This window comes from Arvicola amphibius, chromosome 15 (assembly GCF_903992535.2).
Source record: "Arvicola amphibius chromosome 15, mArvAmp1.2, whole genome shotgun sequence".
NCBI classification, from domain to species: Eukaryota; Metazoa; Chordata; class Mammalia; order Rodentia; family Cricetidae; genus Arvicola; species Arvicola amphibius.
In genome coordinates this window covers 4,984,473-5,007,263 of record NC_052061.1, presented here as the reverse complement: position 1 = coordinate 5,007,263, position 22,791 = coordinate 4,984,473, and the positions used below count along the sequence as shown (strand labels likewise).

At 51.3% G+C, this 22,791-nt stretch overlaps 1 protein-coding gene across 2 annotated transcripts; it reads left to right on the top strand.

Moving 5' to 3' along the window:
* Positions 1 to 1,778: 1,778 nt before the first annotated feature.
* On the top strand, positions 1,779 to 13,910 carry Cx3cl1 (C-X3-C motif chemokine ligand 1). Of its 2 annotated transcripts, XR_005283328.1 has the most exons (5): positions 1,779 to 1,889; positions 7,626 to 7,746; positions 9,361 to 11,405; positions 12,561 to 13,408; positions 13,495 to 13,910. XR_005283328.1 is itself a non-coding variant. In XM_038312806.1 (3 exons), the coding sequence occupies exons 1-3, from the start codon at positions 1,820 to 1,822 to the stop codon at positions 10,349 to 10,351; spliced, it is 1,182 nt and encodes a 393-aa protein (XP_038168734.1). In that variant the 5' UTR covers positions 1,779 to 1,819; the 3' UTR covers positions 10,352 to 12,185. The 2 variants fall into 2 exon arrangements, 1 of the variants encoding a protein (XP_038168734.1); XM_038312806.1 differs by lacking the exons at positions 12,561 to 13,408; positions 13,495 to 13,910 and having other exon boundaries at positions 9,361 to 12,185.
* The last annotated feature ends 8,881 nt before the right edge of the window (positions 13,911 to 22,791 follow it).

Here is a 22,791-nt window from a genome sequence, read left to right as displayed (position 1 = left end):
CGTGGGAAACCTCATTAGAAAGTGCCTGGCTCACGGTAAGTTAATAATTCCTTCCCAGTTTTACAGAACGAACACTGCGCAGCACTGCAGAGCCAGACTTGGCTCCGCAGGTCCTCTTCTCTGCCTCCAGATTCTCCTCTGGAGCACACCCTGGAGTCAGGGATTCCAGGTTTCCATTTCCCACATCCTTCTCCTTTAAAAATGCAAGCACTATTTTCCCATAGTGCTCCCTGGTTTTCCCCCACCCTCCTTTTTCTTCTCTCTCTCCTCTCACCTCTTTTTCTCCTATCTTCTGCTCTTAACATAACAAAAAGGAGGCTAGGTCTCTGGATTTGTGTGTGTGTGTGTGTGTGTGTGTGTGTGTGTGTGTGTGTGTGTGTGGACTGAACTGGAAGTAACTATGTAGCTCAGGCTAGCTTTGAACTTCAGGCAATCCTCCCCTGGCCCCTTCAATGTTGGGATTCCAAGTATGAGCTACCATACCTGACCTGGGCCTCCATTTTTATCAAGCCTTGCTAAGTCTCTCCAGCTGTAAAATGAGGCTTCCTAGCTTCTTATCTGGCCAGGTAAGGGCAAGTCATTTGGGCCCCAGTGGACACTGACCCCTGCCAGGGAAGCTGTCCCCAACTCTGTAAGTATAAGTATCCAGCTGCCCCACACCCACCCAGGGGGAGCAGGAGAGAAGAGAGGTCCTGTCGTGTGGCAGCTGCAGCCTCTCTGCCTGGCCAAGTCTGGACCAGAGGCTGGCTATGATCCAGCTGGCTCCATAGCTTGGGACACTTTTCTAGACAAACTGGTTTTTCCCCTGGCAGGCATCCCAAAAAGAGTAGCACTATTCGCTTCTGGCCCCAGACCCAGCTCTAGAAGCTGACTGTTCTAGACTCCCAGGAGTGTACCCCCTGTCTTAGAGAAGCCTGCTGTGAAAGTAGGAAGTGGGTTATGTGCGGTACCCCAAGTCTTGCTGCTAGGTCTTGCCTGGCCTCTGCGAGAAAGCTTCTAGAAGATCAGAGCCCTATTAGCCAGACTTGCCTTGTACAGTGGTGGGAGGCGGGGCTTCTCCAAGGCTCTGCGCTAGGGTCCAGGGAGAGCCAATAGGCCCAGGCTCCCATAATAAGTTCGTAGTTGTGCTATCCTGGATGCCGGAAGAAAGCAGAGCTGGCAAAGGGTAGGGGAAAAGGCAAGAGAGACCAAACAACAGCTGAGGAGGCCTGGGTTCCCTCCATGTCCTAAGCAGTCCCCGACTGTGGTCTCCTCCGTTGGTCCTGATAAGTTTATTCTGCACAGTGAAGCTCTATATGGTTTGGAATGGTCCCTCCCCTCTCTGGGCCTCAGTGTCCCTCTCTGTCCACAGGAGGCAGGACTGGATCATTTGCCAGGCTCTGTGCTGAGCCGTGTAGATGCACTGGCGGTGCGGAGGGTCTAAGGAGTGAGGGTTGGGGGTTCTGCATCACATGGTCAAAAGACCCCGACTACCTCCTGATAAGAAAGGGCTTGGCAGATCCGCCATGGCGGGCCCAGCGCTCTGCATGTCCCTGGCTCAGGGTTCCACTTAGACCAGACCTAGGTTATCCAGTGACCCCCTGGGTTTTCACCGCACCGCTCCCAGAGCAGAGCTCAGCTCGAAAGGTTCCTTGGCAACCTGGGAGGAATCCAGCCGCAACCACAGGCTCTTCCTTTCCCCTCCCACCGCCTCCTACTGCGGGCGCCGGGGGCGGAGGCTGCCAGCCCATTATAAAAAGCTACCGAAGCTGGTGGCGGAGGGACTTGGAGCTGCGACGCTGCCCAGTATCCGAGCCCACCGGATTCCTACACTCCAGCCATGGTTCCCTCGCCGCTCGCGTGGCTGCTGCGCCTGGCCGCGTTCTACCATCTGTGCACCCCGCTGGCGGGTGAGTGGGTCTGGACCCTACCTGGGGAAGAAGGGAGGAGTGTGTTGGGGTACAGACTGCATTTCTCTGGTGTGTGGTGGGGGGAGTCGACCCCCGCTAGTCTGGTCATTCCAGTGGCTACTGGGGCGGGGGGGGGGGGGGGGGGGAGGGGCACAAGGTGTGTGGGGAAGAGAGTGAGGGCTGGGAGAAGCTGAGCAGTCCCCTGACTGGCGGACTAGGTTAGTTCTTCCTACCGCGGTTAACTACCTAGCCTGTATACGCCCTGGCCGGAGGCCAAAAAAGACACCAGACTTCCCTTTGCCCTGTTTTTCAAGGCCCTTAGGAGTAGTTACGGTCAAGGTCACCACAGCTTACTAGGCTTGCCTCTGTTGGGGCGTACAGATCGTCCCTCTGTCTGTGCCCCATCATCCTGGCCACCTCCTCCAAACCCAGATTATTAAATATTTTATCTCCACGGACCTGCCTACTGGACTCCACTACCTGGCAGTACAAGGTGTAGACATACCTAGGGAATGTAGGGAAGATGGAGACCTCAGAGATGGTTAGAGAACCAGCTAGCAAGCCAGGAAAGGGTGATGCCTTTTGGCAGGTTGATGCTCAGAGAAGGTTATTCTTTGCCTTGGGGCACACAGTGAAACTGGGAGAATGTGAACCAACCCCCAGCTTCCAGAATATCTCCATGGAACTAAATCACCAGTGCCACAGGGAGCTGGCAATGAGTGGGTGGGGAGTGGGGGTAGAGTGAAATAAAATTGTGCCTGGCTTTCTGCTGTCTGAGCTCTGGCCACAGGCCTGGGATATCTGGGGACAGTGAACACTGGGAAGTGGGAATCGGGTGGACGACGGTTTGCCATCACCTTGCTGTGTGTCCCTGACCTGGGTCTTGACTTCTCTGGTCTCAACTGCTACACTTGTCAATGCAGCCACTGCCTGGCTGGGGAAAAGGCTTCAGTGTCTAAGGAGGCATTATGGGAGGTGTGCATGGTGGTAATGGGATATCACTTTTCCTAAGCTCGTGGGGAAATCCTAGGCAAGGCTGGACAGGAGACCCTGAATGTTTGAGGTCTGAGGACCCTAATCACATCTGCTGGCTTTGCTAGGAGATGGTGGGCATGATGCAATCCTGGTGAGCCTCAGCTCCTTCTCCCCTTAGATGAGGTTTTCAGCTAGGTCCACCCTGGAGCTCCCAGCGGGGGGGGGGGGGGGGTTCTCGGGCTTTTGGGCTGCTGCTGGCAAGTGCATGGCTGGTGCAGGGCATCTGCGTCAGTCCCCAAATGTGGGTCTACAGGGCTGTGCCAGCCGATCACTCCGTGCTTTATGTAACGAACCTGCAAACCAACAAGGCTGCTCCCCAGCACTGACGCATCCCCTCCCACTCAAGTCTCGGCAAGAAAGAGAAAAGAAAAGATCTGTTTTCAGCTGTTGCAGCCTGCTTCCCCCACCCTCCGTGGGGGTGGAGGAGGGTAGGGGCGCACAGCCTCAGGGTCAGACCCAGGGCCCTGTGGGTTTAATCAAGAGCTCCCCCACTTCTCTGTCGGTGAAGGTTTTATGTGCTGCTAAGCACTTCTGCATGCATCTTGTCCATTCGTTTGGCACACACGAGCAGGACACCTGCTGTGTGACAGGCACATTTCTGGGTGCTGGGACCACAGCACTGAATAAAGAGGCCAACGAGCCCAGCTGAAGTTTGACTGCAGTACACAAAAATAAACCAACGAGCCGTTCTGTCTATTAGAAAGAAAAAACATTGAAGGGGGCGGGAGGAAGGTGGCAGGGGGGGACTTAGCTTGTTTTATTTGCTTGTTTCTTTTTTGTTTCTGAGACAGGGTCTTTCCATGTAGACTACGCTGATCTCACATTCATGCTCTTCCTGTCTCAGCCTCCTGGGCTGGGGTAGGAAATGCGTTGCTCCTTGCCTATCATGTTGGCATTAACTATGGAAAGAAGATTAGGGAACAGGTGAGCTTGCTCTAGGGTGATAGTCCCTGCAGGTGATATTTGGCAATTTCCAGAGGCATTTTTTAAAATTATTATTACAGATGTCCAGATACTTTTGGCTCCTGGCATAGAGTCCACAGCATCAGCCTCCACAATAAAGAGTGGGCAGGTTCAAAACGTGAACAGTATGGCCACCGAGAACAGCTTCCCCAAGGGCAGAATGCACCAGTCATTAAAAAACATCTAGTCTCAAGTCACTCCATACTGTCATGTCCATTTTAAAGATGAGAAAATTAAGGACCCAGATAAGAAAAGGCTCAAGTCCTCTCTATTGGTGCACCCAGAACCCAGTGTGTCTTCACAGTCCTTAAGGGACAACCTAGTACATATTTCTTCCAGGAAGCCTCCCCTGATTACTGACGTTTGAAAGTTATCTCACATTCCTGTAAAGCCTAGTATGTGTGTGTCTGACCAGAACGTTCAATCCTTTACCAGGACTAAACTAGCTCTGTCACGAAGTAGACTGTGTTCTGGGCAAGGGGCTGAACCTCTCGGATGTTCAGCTTCTGCATCTATAAGAAGGCGATAACAACCTGCCCTCTGCAGAGACTGAGGGCTAATAGGAGCCGATAACACAGGATCTGATGCTAGGTGCAAGCAGAGAGGTTCTCATCCCCATCCTCTTACCTGCCTGTGGATCTGGGACCCTTCTGAAGAAAGAGACGGGCCCCATTTACCTGCCCACCCCCACAATGTCTCATAGCACCCAGCTGAGGACCCCCACAAGAGGGAGGAGCCAGCATTTGTTGGTTGCCTCAGTAAACAGTGATCATTACAAACAGCTTCAGTATCTGTAGTTCAAAGCACTCAGGGTGAAAGACCAGAGGGCTCCCTCCAGGCTGTGTATAGACTGAGACGTAATTCAAGCCAGTGCTGGCTGATTCAGGAAATGGATGGATGGGTGGATGGGTGGGTGGATGGATGGATGGATGGATGGATGGATGGATGGATGGGTGGATGGGTGGGTGGGTGGATGGATGGATGAATGGATGGATAGATGGATATAGATGGATGGATGGATGGATGGATGACTGGTGAGCGGATTGGTGGCAGGCACTGGGTGAAAAGAAATCGATGAGGAGGCTGGGACTTTAAAAGAGTGGCAGATGGACAGGTGGGTGAGTAGGGTAGATGGATGGATGGGGATGATGGGGATGAGTAGAAGTAGCGAGGAGGACGGAGGAAGTAGGAGGATAGAAAGATGGGTGGATGACGGATGGATAAGTAAATGGGTGGATTGGTGGGCGGATATATCTAAAGCAGCGACAAGTAGACTGAGGTCTTACTTTATTGTATGAATATTCCTGAGTACCCGTGTTGTGGTCAGTGCAGAGATACGTGGTGACAACGAGATAGACACAGTCCCTGAGTCCCTGACGACTCGCTTGGCGTACAGTTAGATCGCTAGCCGCACAGGAGCACTGCCTCCTTTTTCTAGGAATGAGAATTTTGTTCTGAAGAAAGGAAAGGCCACCCCGAGTCAGTTACATAGCTGTCCTAGTAGATCCCAGCCAAGTGGCTGACTTTGTGGCTCTGTGCCAGCTCTGCTGGTGGCTATGGTCTTCTCTATCCTAATCTGGGGTCTTCCCTGTCACACATCCTCCCTTCCCTCCTCCTATTGCAGGTCACCCCAGGGCTCAGGAAGGTATCTGCCAGACCCATGCAGGAGTGGCCACCAAGCTGCGGTCACAGGGACTTGGGGTCAGGGGCATGCAGCATGCAGCTAAATTATTCTTAAGTCTACTGGGGATGGAGGAGGGTTACAAATCTGTACTGTAATTTGGGTAGGGGACTGTGTATGTGTCTGTGTGTGTGTAGGCCAGAGATCAACCCCTGTGTTGTTCCTCAGGAATTACCCACTATCTACCTTGTTTTTGAGATGGTCTCTTCCCCGGGGTCTGGAGCACACTGATTGGTCTCTACTGCCTAGCCAGTGAACCCAGCTATCTGCTTGTCTTTGCTTCTCCAGTACTGGGATTACAAGCACACACGGCCATGCCTGGTTTTCTACACGGCTTCTGGGGCATCAAACCCAGGTTCTCAAGCTTGTGTGGCTAACGCTTTACCTACTGAACCATTTCCCCAGGCCTAAACTGTGACTTTCACATCCTGGTTCTTGGGGAGAGAGGACAGTACTATGACTCAGCCAGTGAGTTCAGGACCTCCTAGCCCTGGCCTTTGATGATCCAGCTCAGACCCACAGCCCAGGCTTCCTTTCCCACAATGTGCAGTGAGTGGCCCATGGCTCGGGAGCAATGCAGAGGTGAATTGGTTAGGAAGTCCGGGTGTGTACTTGCCTTTGGCTAGTTTTTCTAGGGGTTGTGTAGAGGGCAACCAGCCTCATGCATACCAGGCAAGGACTATATCCCCAAACTTTGCCTCCAGTCTCCTGTGTCCCTTCTTGGCAAGATGGAGTGTGTTTGCACATCTGTGTGTGTGTAAGTATTTGTGCACAAGTTTTAGTGGAAGCCGGGGAACAACTAGGCTCCCACGTTGTAAAGACCAAGCCAGATCAGCTTGCACACTCCACACACTGCTTCTTGGGGAATCTTGGGTTCTAGATGTTCGACATGACCTTTACTCAGATCTAGAAACCTAACTCTTCTTCGTTTTTCTTCCCATTTTCCATGAGTATACACTGGGAAGATGACAGGACACTCTGCTGGACATTGAGGGCAGTGGTTCTCAACCTGTGGGTCGCGACCCGTTGGGGGTTGTCTAATGACCTTTTCACAGGGATCGCATAAGATCATCCGCATATTAGATATTTACATTATGATTCATAATCACAGCAAAATTATAGTTGTGAAGTAGCAATGAAAGTGATTTTATGGTTGGGGTCCCCATGATGCAAGGAGCTGTATTAAGGGGTTGCAACATTAGGAAGATTGAGAACCACTGATTTAGAAGGGGTTTGAAATAGAATGAAAAAAAATGTCAAATGTTTATATCAGATAATTGGGTTTATCTATTAACAGAAACCTCTGCTCAGGGGCTTTTGCTGTGTAGCTATCTCCATGCCCTTGACCCCTATTCTGCCCCTGCCTTTTCTCCTGAACTTATCTCAAACTCATTCTGCAAAGCACAGGGGCACCTGCTCAGCAGACCCCCACTCCCTCAGTTCCAGGCAGGTAAGCTTACCTGTTCCATGTACCTGATTCCTGTGTGAGGAGGAGGAGGAGTAAGGCTAATACATGCTTTATTATGCCAAAGGCAGTGATGGGCAGTTCAGGGAAGGCCATGGGCCAGGGACCAGGACTGGGCAGGGCCACTCTCTCACCTTGCAGGCCAGGTAACCGTAGGCAGGTCTGTGTCTCGCTTAGAGTCCTCTCCCCTGCTATGACTTCATTTTAAAAATTAGCCCTTCCAGGCTGGGCACCATGGCCCACACCTTTAATCCCAGCACTCAGGAGGCAGAAACAAGTGGATATTGGTGAGTTTGAGGCCAGCCTGGTCTAATTAATGAGTTCCAGGACAGCCAGAGCTATGTAGAAAGACCCTGTCTGGAAAAAAAATTAAATGCTTCCTGCATGCCAAGCAAAAGGAACTTTTTGAATAAAGCTTTGTTTTTATAAGTCCAAAACAACCACAGAGCAGACTCTTGCTGTCTAGCAGGTTATCAAGGGGTGAGTCAGATGTGGGTCAAGGGCTTTGGCTTGCGGGTATAGGGAGAGGCTGAAATGGGGTGGATACCAGATATCCAAGGGTCCTACTGACTGGGGGCCTCTGTGGACTCAGGTCAACACCTCGGCGTGACGAAATGCAACATCACATGCCACAAGATGACCTCACCAATCCCTGTGGCTCTGCTCATCCACTATCGGCCGAATCAGGAATCCTGCGGCAAGCATGCCATCATGTACGTATTACGTATCACTTTCTCTCTCGGGTCTTCAGACGGACCTGGGACCTCCCAGCCCTCCCCTGCCCGCCTCACCCTGGGCTTCCTGCCAAAGGCCTTGGCAAGTGCGCCCTTGTTGCAGGCCCACAAGCTACCTCACTGACAAACAACAGAGGTGAGGAATGTCCACTGTGGTCCAGGGCAGTACCCAGGGTGGTGCTTCCTTTCAGGCCTGAGTCCTGTCTATACAGCCCTCAGCCCGTTAGATCCCATGGGGAGGTTGAGCCAGGTGGTCTACCAGAGGCAGGATCCAGACTCCAGCAGGTCAACCAGAGGCCCTGATCACTTCCTACCTCTGTGCCTCAGTTTCCTCACCTGGGAGATGGGTGGCAGGAGGGGCAGAGGAGGTGGAGGAACTAAAGTGGGTGGCTGAGCCCTTGGAAGGCACGTGGATGGCTGTCACCAAGTGGCAAAAGACCAGAGCCCTCAGGGCCACCGGGGAGGAAACAGGCCCGGTCAGTAGTCATTTTCTCCCTGGCCAGTTTGGTCCCTTGTTCTGTCTGGGGCACACGGTGAGTTTTGCCCATTTGCTCAGTCTGAATCTTCCCTAGGACTGATGGAGGCCCCTGAGCAACCTCAGCCATGCAGGAAATGCCCAGAGTCCTTCTTAACTCGGGCTCTGCTAGCGGAAGTCCAGTACTTCCTGTCCCCTAGACAGCTCCCCCAAGGAGTGAGGTTCAAAATGCCTTCCTGCCTGCCCTCTCTGCTTCCCCACCACAGACTGCTTTTTTCAGATACCCCCCCAAATAGTTGCTTCTGTCTTCTAAGGAAAGTGGAAGAGGGGAACATGGCACCCTTGCAGTTGGGCACACCTCATCTTCCTGCTGGTTAAACGTGGTTAGCGTGGCGGCTGCGACGCGTGCAGGCTGTATGACCTGCAGAGGTTGTAGCGTGGACTGCTAATCAACTCTGAGCTGCTGTCGGGGCAAAGCAGCCATACACAGCCTCACAGGAGGCTCCAGATTTAGACCACACTCAAGATCCCAGTGAGGATACTGAACGGCTTTGGCTCTGAAAAGTTGCTTCAGCCTGAGGAGAAAACCTAGAAGAGGAAGTTGGGGGCCAGAGGGCAGCCATCACCATGGGACACGGAGCTTATGCACAGGATCTTTCTAGAGTGAGGAAACCCGCCTTGTCACGTAGCTGGTGTCAGAGAACACCTATGGCATCCCCAGATCAAAGTCCAGAGCTGCTGGCCTTTATGGCAGTGATGTGGTTATTAATGCTGAAATTGTTATGATGCCTGCTCTGTTTTTCTCTAGGTTCATTACCCTTTATTTTGCTTAACAATAATACAGAAGTAGGGTTCCCATTTGCCTGGGACTTTCCTGGTTTTGAAAGGGGAAGTCCCTCAGGCTGAAAATGCCTGTTCCGAGGTGGTGGTGGTCCCCTCCAGACCACAGACATATCATGTCTCTTCCAAGGGCTAGGAGACATAGGGGATGGAGTAGCCCAATGCCTCACACTAGTAAGTCAGGACAGCTTGCCTGCTGGGCATGTGGGCAGTGCCCCGCACCGCTCCAGTCTGGCTGTCTAGAATCTGGGCATCACCAGCCACTGTCTTCCTTATAGCTTGGAGACGAGACAGCACAGACACTTCTGTGCTGATCCAAAGGAGAAATGGGTCCAAGACGCCATGAAGCACCTTGACCGCCAGGCCGCTGCCCAGCCTCAGAATAGTGGCAAGTTTGAGAAGTTGGTCAATGTGACACCTGGGATCACCCTGGCCGCCAGGGGACTGTCCCCATCTGCACTGGCAGAGCCTGAAGTCACAGTGGAAGGCCTTACTTTGGAGCTGACTACTATTGCCCAAGAGGCCCAGAGGCCCATGGGGACTTCCCAGGAGCCGCCAGCAGCAGTGACTGGATCTTCTCCCTCTACTTCCAAGGCACAGGATGCAGGGCTTTCGGCCAAGCCTCAAACTACTGGGATTTTTGGGGAGTCTGCTGTCTCTACCACCATTTGGCAGAGTTCTGCTGTCTACCAATCTGAATCTAGGCTCAGGGCTGAGGAGAAGGCTACTGAGCCCCCATCCACTACAGCCCCTTCTACCCAGGCACCCACCAGTTCACAGTCAACCCTGGAGGAGAATGTTGGGCCTAAAAGCCAGCCCCCGTGGGTCCAGGGACAGAGCCCCAGTACAGAGAAGTCTCTAGGGACTGAGGAAACAAATCAAGCTCATACTGATGATTTCCAGGAGAGGGGGCCTGGCAATATAGTCCATTCCTCAGTGGCCCCCGTCTCCTCTGAAGGGACCCCCAGCCGGGACCTGGTGACTTCAGGCAGTTGGCCTCCCAAGGCAGAAGAGCCCATTCATGCCACTGCAGACCCCCAGAAACTAAGCGTACTTATCACTCCTGTCCCTGACACCCAGGAAGCCACCCGGAGGCAGGCAGTAGGTCTGCTGGCCTTCCTGGGCCTGCTCTTCTGTCTAGGGGTGGCCATGTTTGCCTACCAGAGCCTCCAGGGCTGTCCCCGCAAAATGGCGGGAGAGATGGTGGAAGGCCTCCGCTATGTCCCCCGTAGCTGCGGCAGTAACTCATATGTCCTGGTGCCAGTGTGAGTTGCCTGCCTGCCTGTGTCCATAGTTCGATTCAGACAGCTGCCTGGGGACCCCCATCCTCATACCCACCCAAGGTGAGGCAGTGGGAATGGGGAGGTTGGGTCCTCCAGGAGCTACGTGCTCCAAGCCCCCAGTTGAGGCCCTGGAGGCCACCTTTTACCATTACCCCCTTATCAGAGACAGCCGGTGACCTTCCAGCTCACCTATATTTGAAAGACTCCTCTGCTGCTGGCTGGTTGGAGGGGCCTTTGACACCCCAACCCTAGTGAACTATTATTTATTGAATTCCCAGGCCCCGTGTCTCCTGTGAGCACCGTAGTCCACCCATCTCACAAGCAGCAGGTCAGGCCCATTTGCCTGTCCCTCTGACCTCTTCACATCTTCTGGGTTTGCTGCGCTTGCCAGCCCCTTCCCCTCCCTGGCCAGCTGCGGTGCTATCTCTCCTATCTCTCCCTGTCCCCTGTACAGAGCACACTACTGTCACCACCAATGCCCTGTCATGTCCTTTCTTGCATGAGGTTACCGCTGTGTCTCCTGGGGTTCTCTGGGAAGGGAGATGAGCTAGCGTGGGGTTTTGCTGCACTCCTCCACAGATTGTGCAGTGATGGCATGCTGCATCTGAAGGCTGGGTCTAAACCCCACTCAGCTATCTGCAGAACAAGGTGCCCCATCTGTAACAGAAAAGAAGCGTGGCCCAGAGATGGCAATACCCCATGGCCCTGACGTCGTCACTTCCTCTGAGATCCTTGTCCCCATCCCTGGATGCAGCCCCCAGCCCTTCTCCACGCTGACGGTCACTGCCATCCCACTGGACTGACACCCTGTGACTCTGAGGACGGGCAAGGGTGACTTGAGGGTTCAGGTCGTACCCTGTGGGCCCCCACATGGGGGCTGAGTTGGGGACCTGCAAGAACAGAGGCCAACTCAGAAGGTCCCTCTGTGTCCTCACTAGGCACCCTACTCCACGCACCAAGATGACAGCCACAGGTCCGCCCTGCCTGAAAGACAAGCCACAGAAGAGGATGACGAGCCCTTGGGAGGCAGAGGATCCAGGGTAAGCACCAGGAGCGGCCACACACTTGACTTAAGTTTAGGGACTTGAGCGTGTATGTGCCCAGCCCTCATGGTTAGGAGGCTGGGTCCTCTCTCAGCTCTGAAAGCACAGTCTTACCTTTGCCCCACTACAGGCAGGGCCAGAACTCCCATAACATTCTCCAAGAGTCCTGTGAAATTTTCTAGAAGGGACTCTGCCCTGGGCACAAAGTGACTGCTAAAGCCTCCGGCATGTCCAACAGGGAACAGCTAGGCAATACCTGTACTCCAATAGCTGGAGCTGGACCTGCAGACCTTGCCCCCACCAGGGTCCCTGGTGGCAGCTCTCCCAACCCTGCTCCTAACAGCCCCAACCCTCCACCTTCGGAGCCTCCCGTGGGCAGGTTTCACCCAGAAGTGACTCACTCCTTGGTAGGTAGAAACTCAGGACAGTTGGCTCTGTTCCAGAGTGAGGAAACCAGCCCCTCGATGACCCTCCCTCCTGGAAAGCTTGTGGGAGGCTGTGGGCTGGAGGAACAGCAGCCTGAGTGCACTTTGTCCGGGCTCCTTTAGTGTAGAGCCTTCAAGGGTTGGGGCACCCACTTCCCTATTGAGAAAGCTGCTGGGGCGTGTGTCCCCTTGTTAGACTTTGTGAGTTCTCCTCAACAGGATGTGTTGCTAAGGCAATCTGGGGAGGACTTCGGAAGGAGTTGGTCAGTCCTTTGGCTTTTTCAAGCATCATTACCAATGTCTGTGCCATTTTGTATTTTACTAATAAAATATAAAAGTCTTGTGAATCAAATAAGAATGCTTTTCTCTGGGGCAGGCCCAGGGAGGGCCAGGAGAGGGGACAATGGCGGGGGCGGGGGGAATAGGAGACGGGGCAAATTCTAAGACCCTGTCTCTAGCTCATTTGCACCAGGGCAGGAATTTTACAAAGGGCAATGCAGATGGGAATAAGGAGAACTGGGCCCTGGGCTGGCTCGGGGCTGCCTTGCTGCGCAATGGTGAGCCAATGCCTTCACCTCTCTGTGCCTCTATGCATGTGGGTATGTCTGGTCTGTTGGTCTAATAAGATTCAGGATCCCTGTGGGTCCTACTCAGATTTCCAGGAACCACCACCTAAGTACCCCAGATATTACTGCCACTTGCCTGGTGTCCACATTTTCCTCTACAGTGTCTGCTCATCCCTGGTTCATATGAAGATGAGAGAAGGGACCGGCTCTTCTAAAGAAACCAGGAAACTCATTTGTAGGACCCCACTGTGAGCTGTCGTGCACACTGAGAACAGCGCAGGCTCAAGTCCAGGAGCCTATGGGTATCGTTCGTGAACTCTCAGATGGACATCTTTTAAAGCAGGATCCTTCCTCTCTTTATATATTTATTTACTTATTTTTACTTTTTGGAGTAGTGCTAAGACCCAGGGCCTCAAGCATGCTAAGCAAGTGCGGTGCTCCTGATCTTTTCCCGGTGTTTTGAGACATCGTCGGACTGGCCTTGAACTCGTTCTGTAGCCCGGGCAGGTCTTATAATCCTCCCGCCTCAACCTCTTGAGCAGCTAGGATGACATATTCTGTAGTTATTAATTATCAAGGCGTGTTTCCGTCAATAACATCTTAGACTCAGTGTCTGTCTTAAATTAGAGGCAGCATAGGGCTGGGGAGGTAGCTAAGCAATCATGAGCGCTTGCTACTCTTGTAGAAGGCACAGGTTTGCTTCCCAGCACTCCCATCAAGCAACTCACCGGGGATCTGATACTCTCACCTGGCCTCCACAGGCACCTAACATACGCATGCAGACACCCATACATACACATTGATTTTTCTATAGTTTCTCAGTGACCCGAAGCATCCAACACCATAGGCCTGTGTTCCCAGCAGGTGACAGGTGGGGGTTAAGAGTGGGACTTAGAGCCTGTGCATCCGCTGTCCTTTGCTTTTCAATCGTCCCCCACTCTCTGCGCTCCAGGTTCACTGGGCTCCATCAGTTGCTGGTTGCCATCATCGTCCTCTTGGTTTTCCTATGGTAAGGATGTTTTTCCTGGTGCTCCTGTCTCTATCAAAAACACATCAATGAAAGGCAGACCATGACTTCGCTTCCCTCACTTCTAGGGCCTCCCTCCTACCCATTTGCATCCGGAGCAGGGACTTGCAGTTCCTGAAGGATGGGGGCTACCTCCCCCCACTCCCTGCAAGCCACAGTTAGCTCATCCACTGTGGCGGGAGCTCTTCAGACCTTCATCCTACTGACCTGATTCCCACAGCCAAGAAGGAACCACTACAGCCTGTTGTCCTAGGATCTTCCCACCCTGCAGGATGTGGCCACAGGCTTTTGGTTGGCATTGCTGCAGGTACTAGTAACATCCTATGAAGATTCAGGAAGAGGAAGGGAGTGGGGAAACTTGGATCCCGGTTCAGGGCTCCCCAGGGGCTTTGCAGCGCTGTGGCCTCTCATTTTTATTTTCAGTTAGCAAGCTAGACTTAGCCAAAGCAGCTCCTACCACCGATGCCAAGTTTGAAAGGGCAGTTATTCTAAAAAAAAAAAACCCATGCAATCATGCTAATAGCGACCATTCTTTCTTCATGGTTTCCACATGCCAGGCTGGGTGCCAAACTCTTTCCAGCAGTGAGCTTTACCATGCAAGTAAAGTTTGCCAAGGACATGTGAACTCGGGCTGAGGGTGCAGCTCAGTGGTAGAGAACCTGACCCTGTGTGCCATCCCCAGGGCAAGATATGGAGGTGTGTGACTTGCTCCAGTCCACAGGTACTGCAGAGCTGGCGCGTGACCAAGCCTTTCTCCAAATCTTGAGGAGTATGTATTAGCCTTTGAGGGCTTTTGTTTTGGATGGTGAGACCAGCTCACCCTGTTTGGCCCAGGTTGACTTCGATGCTCTCTCCCCTGGCCTCTCCCTACTTAACTACCCTGCAAGGAGTCCAGCAGGTATAGAGGAGCAGAGCCACCTGCCGAGCAGAGCCTGGATAGTCTACCCTCCCACTCACCCCTCCAAGTGCTGGGATGTGTGCCACCATGCCCGACTTGGCACTGTTTCTGAAAACATGAGCCCCAGATTCATAAATGCGCAAAGTCCTGAGGTCTTTCAGACCCCCTGCACTCACCCCCTACGGGTGAGGGCCTGGGACTATAGCCATCAAGCCGTACCCCCTCTTCTTCCTTTGCCTCCTTCTCACACTTAGACTTGGTTACATGGCCAGAGTTTTAGAGTCCACCTCAGCAGGTGCATCCCTCGCTGCAAAACATCAGGGACGCTAGATAGTAGCCAGCCTCAACTCTCCCACCTTAGGCCCTTACATTCACTTTCGTCTGTGGCTCCGATGTGCATTCCACAGAAGGGCGAGGCCAGACCAAAAGAAAAAAAAAACACATAAATGAATAACTGGGAATTTCCAACTTTGAGCTGAATAATAGTTGTTTTGGGGAGGGTGTGTGTGTGCGCTCGCGCACGTGCGTACGAGCGAGCAAGCATGCACATGTAGAGTATATATGTTCAAGTGTGGTATGCACATGCATACAGCTGCTCTGAGCGGTGGGGACTCAGGACTCAAGGGTCCATGCACATGTGCTCGGTAAAAAAATGTTTCAACTCCAAGGACTTGAAAACCTAGTTCCAGGATGGCTTGCCCGAAACCAGTAGCCACGTTCAGCAGCTAGGACCTCCGAGGGACCTCTGTAATGTCAACATACTGCAGTCAGTGCAGCCCCCACAGCCGGAGAATTCCAGAGCAGATGCCCTTCCTCAACCTCCAGGGGACTCTGCTGCCCCTAGGGAGCAGAACAGAACTGTCTCTGACAGTACAGGGACGCAATGCAACATGGGGCTTGCTGACTGTGTGACTCTGGCTGAGTTCCTTAACCTCCCTGCACCTTGTTTTTCTCCCATATAAAAGAGGAATAATAACTAGAGTAAAAACAGTCATAACATAATCCTCACCAAACATCTAAGAAAAGTGATATGTCCCAGTGGGTTCCCAGGAAGTAAACAGAACCTCTGATCCACCTTTCCAAATGGTTTGATTCCCCCCACTCCCACACAAACTCACTTTTAAGACATGATTTTAAGGGCTGAAGAGATGGCTCAGTGGTTAAAATCCTTGCTGCTCTTCCCAAGAATCTGAGTTCAGCTCTCCCACCCACAGCAGGCAGTGCGGAACTGCTTGTGACTATAGTTCTAGGGGATCTGATGCCCTCTTCTGGCTTCCACAGGCACCATATCATGTACTCATATTCATACATACCCATACATCATGTGTGCATACTCGTACATACTCATACATCATGTGTGCATATTCGTACATACTCATACATCATGTATGCATATCATGTATGCATACTCAGACACAGACATACACATAACAAATAAATAATGAAAAAAGGCAAGATCTCACATAGACCAGATGGGCCTTGAACTCACCTTGTAGCCAAGGGTGACCATGAATTTCTAATCTTCCTGCCTCTTCATCCCAAGTACTGGGATTGCCACCATGCCTAATTGGGGGAATAGGGAACAGGATATCATCTGTTACCCAGGCTGACCTCAAACTATTGGGCACAGGATCCTCTCAACCTCAGCCTCCCAAGTATCCGGGAATACACAGTGTTATTGGGTATTCAATAAGAACATAGAAACACAGTGACCATAAATAAATACAGTCTTCCCAGTCTTCAGTGAAGAAATATGTCACCAGAGCCAGACATAGTTCATATTCGCTTGTGCCTGTAATCCCATCACTAGAGAGGCAGAGGCAGGATCATTGTGGAGAGTTCAAGGCCAGCCAGGGCTATAGTGTGAGACCTGTCTCAAGAAAAGGAAGAGGAGGAAGAAGCAGCAGGGGAGAATAAGGGGAAGGAGGGGAAGGAGGGGAAAGAGGGGAAGGAGGGAAAAGAGAGGAAGGAGGGGAAGGAGGGGAAAATTATGGTATTATTAAGCAGATGAAAATAATCTGTAATTTGGGGCTGGTGAGATGGCTCGGTGGTTGGGAGCCCTGGTTGCTCTCCCAGAGATTCTGGGTTTGGTTTCCAGCAACCACATGGTGATTCATAAGCATTTTGACCTCCAGTTCCAGACTTTCAGGGAATCAGACGCCATCTTCTGGCCTCCTCAAGCACTGCAGACACATGGATACACATCCATACACATAAAACAAAAATACATAAAATGTCAAAAAAAAAAAAAAGAAGAAGAATCTGCAATTTGCAGTATTTCCCCCTAAACTGTTTCTTGCTATTCAAGTTGATAGGGGTTTTCTCCTCTATTGTTTTGGACTTAATGAAGTAAAATTATTGAATCACAAATGATTCAAACCAGACTATTAAGATGCTTGAACAGAAAGGGAAGTTTTTAAGTTTTCAGGTCCTTGGAGACTGGGGTTGCTATGGATGCTCCTGGCTTGCTGCCGCTCAGGCACATGACCTGGCATTCCTCTTGGACTGGTGGGCCTGAGCCAGAAGCTCTGGTGGGAGAGATGGGAGGAGGGTGTGGATCTCAACTTGGCAGTCTGTAGCGGCTAATTAGATGGGCACTCATCAGAGCCTCTGTGGCACACGGAGCAAATGGGCTCTTAAGTGAGTTCATGCTGTGAACACGGCTATGGGCGTGACAAGGACCCAAACGCCTCAGCTCCAGGTAAGACTCAGAGGGACGGCAAAGCCTTCCTTGGGTCCAAGTGAAAGTACTGACCGAGTGTGCAGAAAATGTCTCCGGAGCTTTCTCTCCCCCGACTTCCACAGCTACCCCTCCGCAGAGCCTGCTCCCTCTGCGATTGGTGAAACCTGCCTCCTTGTCCAGCTGTGTGCAATCACCCTGCCTCTTCGTTTATCCGTCTGTAACAGCTCTGCCTCCCTGTTCAATGGTACATATAAGCAGACCAAGTGTCTGGAGTTCTGGGGCTTCTCCATCAGATGTTCCTGTCATTTCTTCATTGCCTCTAGTTACGGTACCACTGACTCAGCCCAGGAAGGACCTGGGTCCCTGGGTACATGGGACATGGAGCTTCTGGCTCTGGAAAGAGCCCAGCTGATCCACATAAATATTCAGGGTTAGAACAAATCTTTGTGGTTTTAATCTGGGATGGTTGAAGGTTACTCATGAGTCAGCATTATCAGTCCATCCAGTTGGCTCTGATACCACTGAGAAAAGACAAGCTTGGAGGGAGGCTGGGCATGATGCCCTTCGAAGGCTGGAGCACTTCTGATTCAGACATAGACTTCCCAGCTGGCCTTGAACTTGCTAAATAGCAAAGGATGACCTTGAACTCCTGATCCTCTTATCTCTAGGTTCCAAGAGCCAGGAATACAGGCGCACACCACCATAACCAGCTAAATACTGTCTCTTAATGGGCATAAATACGCTGCCCACATGCTGGTTCCTTCTCTTTACCCACCCTCATTGAAAATGGCACGGGCATCTGCATGGGCCTTCGGCTGCCTTTGGCTCTCATCAAATGTGTTCTAGTGACCTTGTTGAGCACACAAGACAAGGGAGTAAACAGAGAGAATGATAACACCATCAGGTCCAGCTTTGCCAACTGCTCTGGTCAATCTAATGCTTTTCAAGGACATTCTGAGTCCAAAAGTGGAAACCTGGGCTCTCTGGATCTCAGGGTGCATTTCCACAGTGCTGAGGATTGACAAAGGCTCTTTCAGTATCTGTACTCTACAAAGATCCCCATTGGTCAGCTGAGCCCCAGGTTCCTGCAGCCTTGGCCCTGCCATGATGGCTATTCTTGGTTGTCAACCTGACTACATCTGGGATTAACTAAATCCCCAAGCTGGGCACACCTGTGAGGGGTTTTTCTTGACTGGATCGTCTGAGGATGGAGCACCCATCCTCTATCTGGGCCATACCAGGCATGGCAGCTCATATAGAGGATGCAGAAGGAAGAAGCTGTGGAAAGCCAGGCTAACTGTTCTTGTTAACTGAAGTGTCAACCCAGGGCATGGTCTGTGTGCTTACAAGATTGCCCTGAGAAAGTCTTGGGGCTATGCTGGGATCCAGAACACCCGGTGTAGTTGCTGGCCAGCTAATAAAGACTTTCTATTGACCTAAACCCACTCCAAGCAGTCTTGGCTGGCGAATACCCCACAACTCTGATGAAAGGATTTTAAGGCTCAGAGGAGCCACAATGCTAGAGTGAATCCTTGTGTAAAACCCAATCCACAATGGGAAAGCCCAGGAGACACCCTTCACTAATCCCATGAGATGAAAAATGGCGAGAGGGACCCTAGCATATTCGATAGAGCTTGGATTGTCATCCTCTCCTTTTGCCAGAACTTGGGGTCAGAGATGCTATTGGATGATTGAATTCCATGAGTTTAACTGGGCCCCAAAGTAGCATAGGCCGGGGGGGGGGGGCAACACTGAGTGCCAAAGGCAGGATGATTATGGTTATTGTAATGGACCGCATAGGCAAAGCGATGTCCGTAACGACCTGACCTGTAACAAGCAGCACACAAAAAAGCGATATATATATAGCGGCATGACCTGTGTGGACCTTTGGTAGTGGCTAATCATTCATGGTGTTCCCATGCATGAAATAAATAAGAAACCTGCTGCGTTTTTGCTTGATCTGTATAAGTGGGGGGGAAAAATCTTGAACAAATGAAAGAAAGACTACACTGGATCATGGTGAAAGAGGATCCTGGCCTGTGGGTTGATTTTCAGTTTTCAGACCCAGAACCCCTTGAATGAAGGGAAGCCAGGTTCCCCTGAGGAAGGACCTTGATAAAATACCCGAGAGTTTTACTGTCTGCCTTTTCCAGTCGTTCAGGACCGATGGTCTTTTAGACAAGTAACTGTACAATGGGGGGAAGAAAACAGTCAGACTTTCTGGGTCTGTTGGATGCTGGTTCTGAATTTATTCTAATTTCAGGAGACCCCCAAGAAACTTGTGGCCCTCCAGTTAAAGTAGGAGCTTGCAGAGGTCAGGTGACTAAAGGAGTTTTGGGCTGAAGGCCGACTCCCAGTAGGTGCCAGTGGGTCACAGAACTCATTCTGTGATTATTTCACCGGGATCAGAAAGTATAATTGGGACAAATATACTTAGAAATTAGCGGAATTTCCACTCTAGTTTCCTGACCTGAGGAGTGAGGGTTATTATGCCTAGAAAGTTAAATGGAAGCCTTTGGAGTTCTCTTTACCAGGGAAAATAGGGAACCCAAAGCAGCATCACATCCTGGAGATTAGTGAAGACTTGAAAGATGCAGGACAGGGGTTCACCTCCCCCTCTAAACTTCCCATTTGGCCTGAGCCGGAGACAAACGAATGACGGAGGATCACAGCTGACTACTGCAAACTTTAATCCATCACCCCTAGTGAGTCACTAGGAAAATTTTTGCTTCCAGTTCCAGAGATCTTAAATTCTGCTAAATTTTGATTCCAGAATAGGGAGTGCTACCGCCTGGAGACAAAACAAACATTCTACTGAACTAGAACCTCAGACTTCCCGCTGGCCACTTTGGGCCTTAAGCCAACAGGCTAAGGAAGGGATAACAGTGTCGGGGGGCGGGGGGGGGGTTATAGATGCAAATTAGCATGGGGAAATTGGGTTGCTTTTCAATGGGGATGAGGAAAATTACGTCTGAAGTGCAGGAGATGCTCTAGGGCATCTTTTGGTTAAAGCGCAACCACCCAGTACAGTCCGGATGACAGGCCCTTCAGAAAGGAAGGTATGAATCGCTCCTCTAGGAAAAGAACCAAGACCTGGGGAGGTGCTTGTTGAGGGTGGAGGACGTGCAGAATGGATAGTAGAGGAGGGTAGAGATAAATACCAACTAAGGCCACGTGACCAGCTGCAGAACCAAGGATCAAATTTACATGCGTGTTTCTGTAGTGTTGTGTTAAGCATGTGGATGTGCAGATGTCTGTTTTCTTTCCTTGATTGCTTTATCATGTGACGTAACATCAATTGAGGCACTATCGGTGGTTATCATATTTAAGTTATGAGACGCTAAAAAAAAAAAATGTCCCTCAAGCAACATTGCGGCCTGTTCTAAAATGCATAGAGTGTTTTGTGGTTGTACGTGGGGTAGTTACCTTCTATTAGGCATAATTAGGGCCTGACTATTGTTTTCAATTGGAAATTAAGCATGACATAAGGAGATACGAGTGTGTGTCAAGGGTGGACCTGTGATGGCTATTCTTGGTTGTCAGTTTGACTGCATCTTGAACTAACTAGAAACCCACACAGCTGGGTTTCCTGTAAGGGATTTTTCTTGGTCAGATCACTTGAGGTAGGAATCTGGTCCACACCTTCTCATGGCACCCCATATATAGGACATGGAAGAAGCAAACATTGTTCTTTGCTTGCTTGCCCTTGCTCTCACTAGCAAGTCCATTCTTTCACCGGCATTAGAGCCTGCTTCTTTGGGATTGCAACGTATACTGAAGACCAACCGAGACCTCCAACCCCTTGGCCAGAGCAGCTACGGTTTCCTTGGACTTTCTGTTGAGAGACAGCCATTGTTGGACCAGCTGGACCACAGCCTGTAAGTCTTTTTCATTGTTGTTGTTTTGAGACAAGATTTCTCTGTGAAACAGTCCTGGCTGTCCTGAAACTTACTGTGTAGGCCAGGCTGGCCTCGAACTCACAAAGATCTGTCTGTCTCTGCCTTTTAAGTGCTGGGATTAAAGGTGTGCGCCACTACCGACGAGCCACAAGTCTAATGTATCCTCTTTATATGTATGCAGATCTTTCTGACAGTTCCCTTCCTCTACAGAACCCTGACTGGTATGCCTACCTACCCTTTGTTCACACATCTTGTAGCTCCTCTTGCCTGGGATCAGCTTGTCCACCTTCGTTCCCCTACTCGCTCCCAGTCACTTTCGAGCCTAGCTTGGGTGTCACTTCTTTCAAAGGCCTTTTCTTTCTTTCTTTTTAAAAAAAAGTTTTTATTGATTCTTTATGGATTTCTCATCATGCATCCAGATCCCTCTCTTCTCTTTGTCTTCTCACTTCTGCCCTCTGCCCTTGCAACCTCCTCCAAAACAAAACAAAATTTAAAAGCAAAAACAAATAAACAACAATTGGCAACTAAAAAAAAATCTGGGCATGGAAGCTGTAGTGTGGCCCAGTGAACAACACAGTTAGTCCATACATCTTTACTTGTAAGTGTTCATTGCAATGAGTCGTTGGTCTGGTTCAATGCCTCTGGCTTCTGCTACAAAATCAATAGTGAGCTCTCACTGGGACTCCTCTTGGATATCCTGTTGTTGCCTGCGTCCTGGAAATCCTGTAACTTTGGATCTGCAGGTCCGGCCCCTTCACATGCTCCACAGTTCACAGATAAGGTGGGTGTTGTCGTGGGCTAATTCATAGCCCTGGTTCTAGGCCTGGGTGGTAGATGGGTTGGTCAGCCTGCCAGCTTTCCCTCGTGGTCACCATCAGGGCAAACTCTCCAGTACTGGCCCACCCAGCTTGCTCACCCAGGGCAGCAGGCAGCAAGGATCAGGGCCAGTTCTCCTGCTCTCGTGCCCTCAGGTCCCGCTCACCCATACTCACACCACCAGGGTCAGCGCTACTGTTTGGCCCAGGCAAGGTGCAAGGCCCACTCTCCTGATTACTGCAGTGGATGAGGGGCCGGGCCATCTCTTCCCTTCTCAGGTCCCAGAGTAGGCCAGCTCTCCTATTGGCCGCAGGTGGCAAGGTGTTGGGGAGAGGGCATATTTCCCTCACCCATGGCCACAAAGGCAGGGCCAGTTCTCCCACTCTTGGGGCCTCAGGCCAGCTCTCCCTCCTGCCACGGGTGGTAACATCTTTGCCTCACCCACTCCAACAATACAGCAGGTGATCTCCCAAGCACATCCTAGGCACTGGATCACCTGCGCCTCCATCAGCAGGGTCAGCTCAGCTCTATCAGAGGTTTAGGACCCGATCCTGCAGGAGCCGGTGAGGGTAGGACCAGCTCTCCCACCCTCATGACCCCAGAACCAGTCCCGCCCCCCACCCCTCCCCCGCTTGCAGTAGGTGGCAAGGAACCAGGGGTGAGGGATGAGCCCTCCCTTCACCTCATCAAAGTGATAGTTTCCCTCTGTGTTTCCAGCTGAAGCTGCTGCTTCTCTGTGAATGACAAAAAAGAAAGAAAAAGAAAAAAAAATAGATGGGCGGTGGTGGCACTTTAATCCCAGCACTCAGGAGGCAGCAGAGATAGGCGGATCTCCGTGAGTTCAAGGCCAGCCTGGTCTCAAGAGCTAGTTCTGGGACAGGCACCAAAGCTACAGAGAAACCTTGTCTCAAAAAACAAACCAAAAAAAAAAAAAAACCAAAAAGAAGAAGGAGGAAGAGGAGGAGGGAGAGGAGTGAGAGAAGAGGAGAAGGAGAAGGAGACGGAGAAGGGAGCAGGAGGAAAGTCCAGACGAGACGAACGACGCAGAAGAGCAGAGACCGACAGAAGA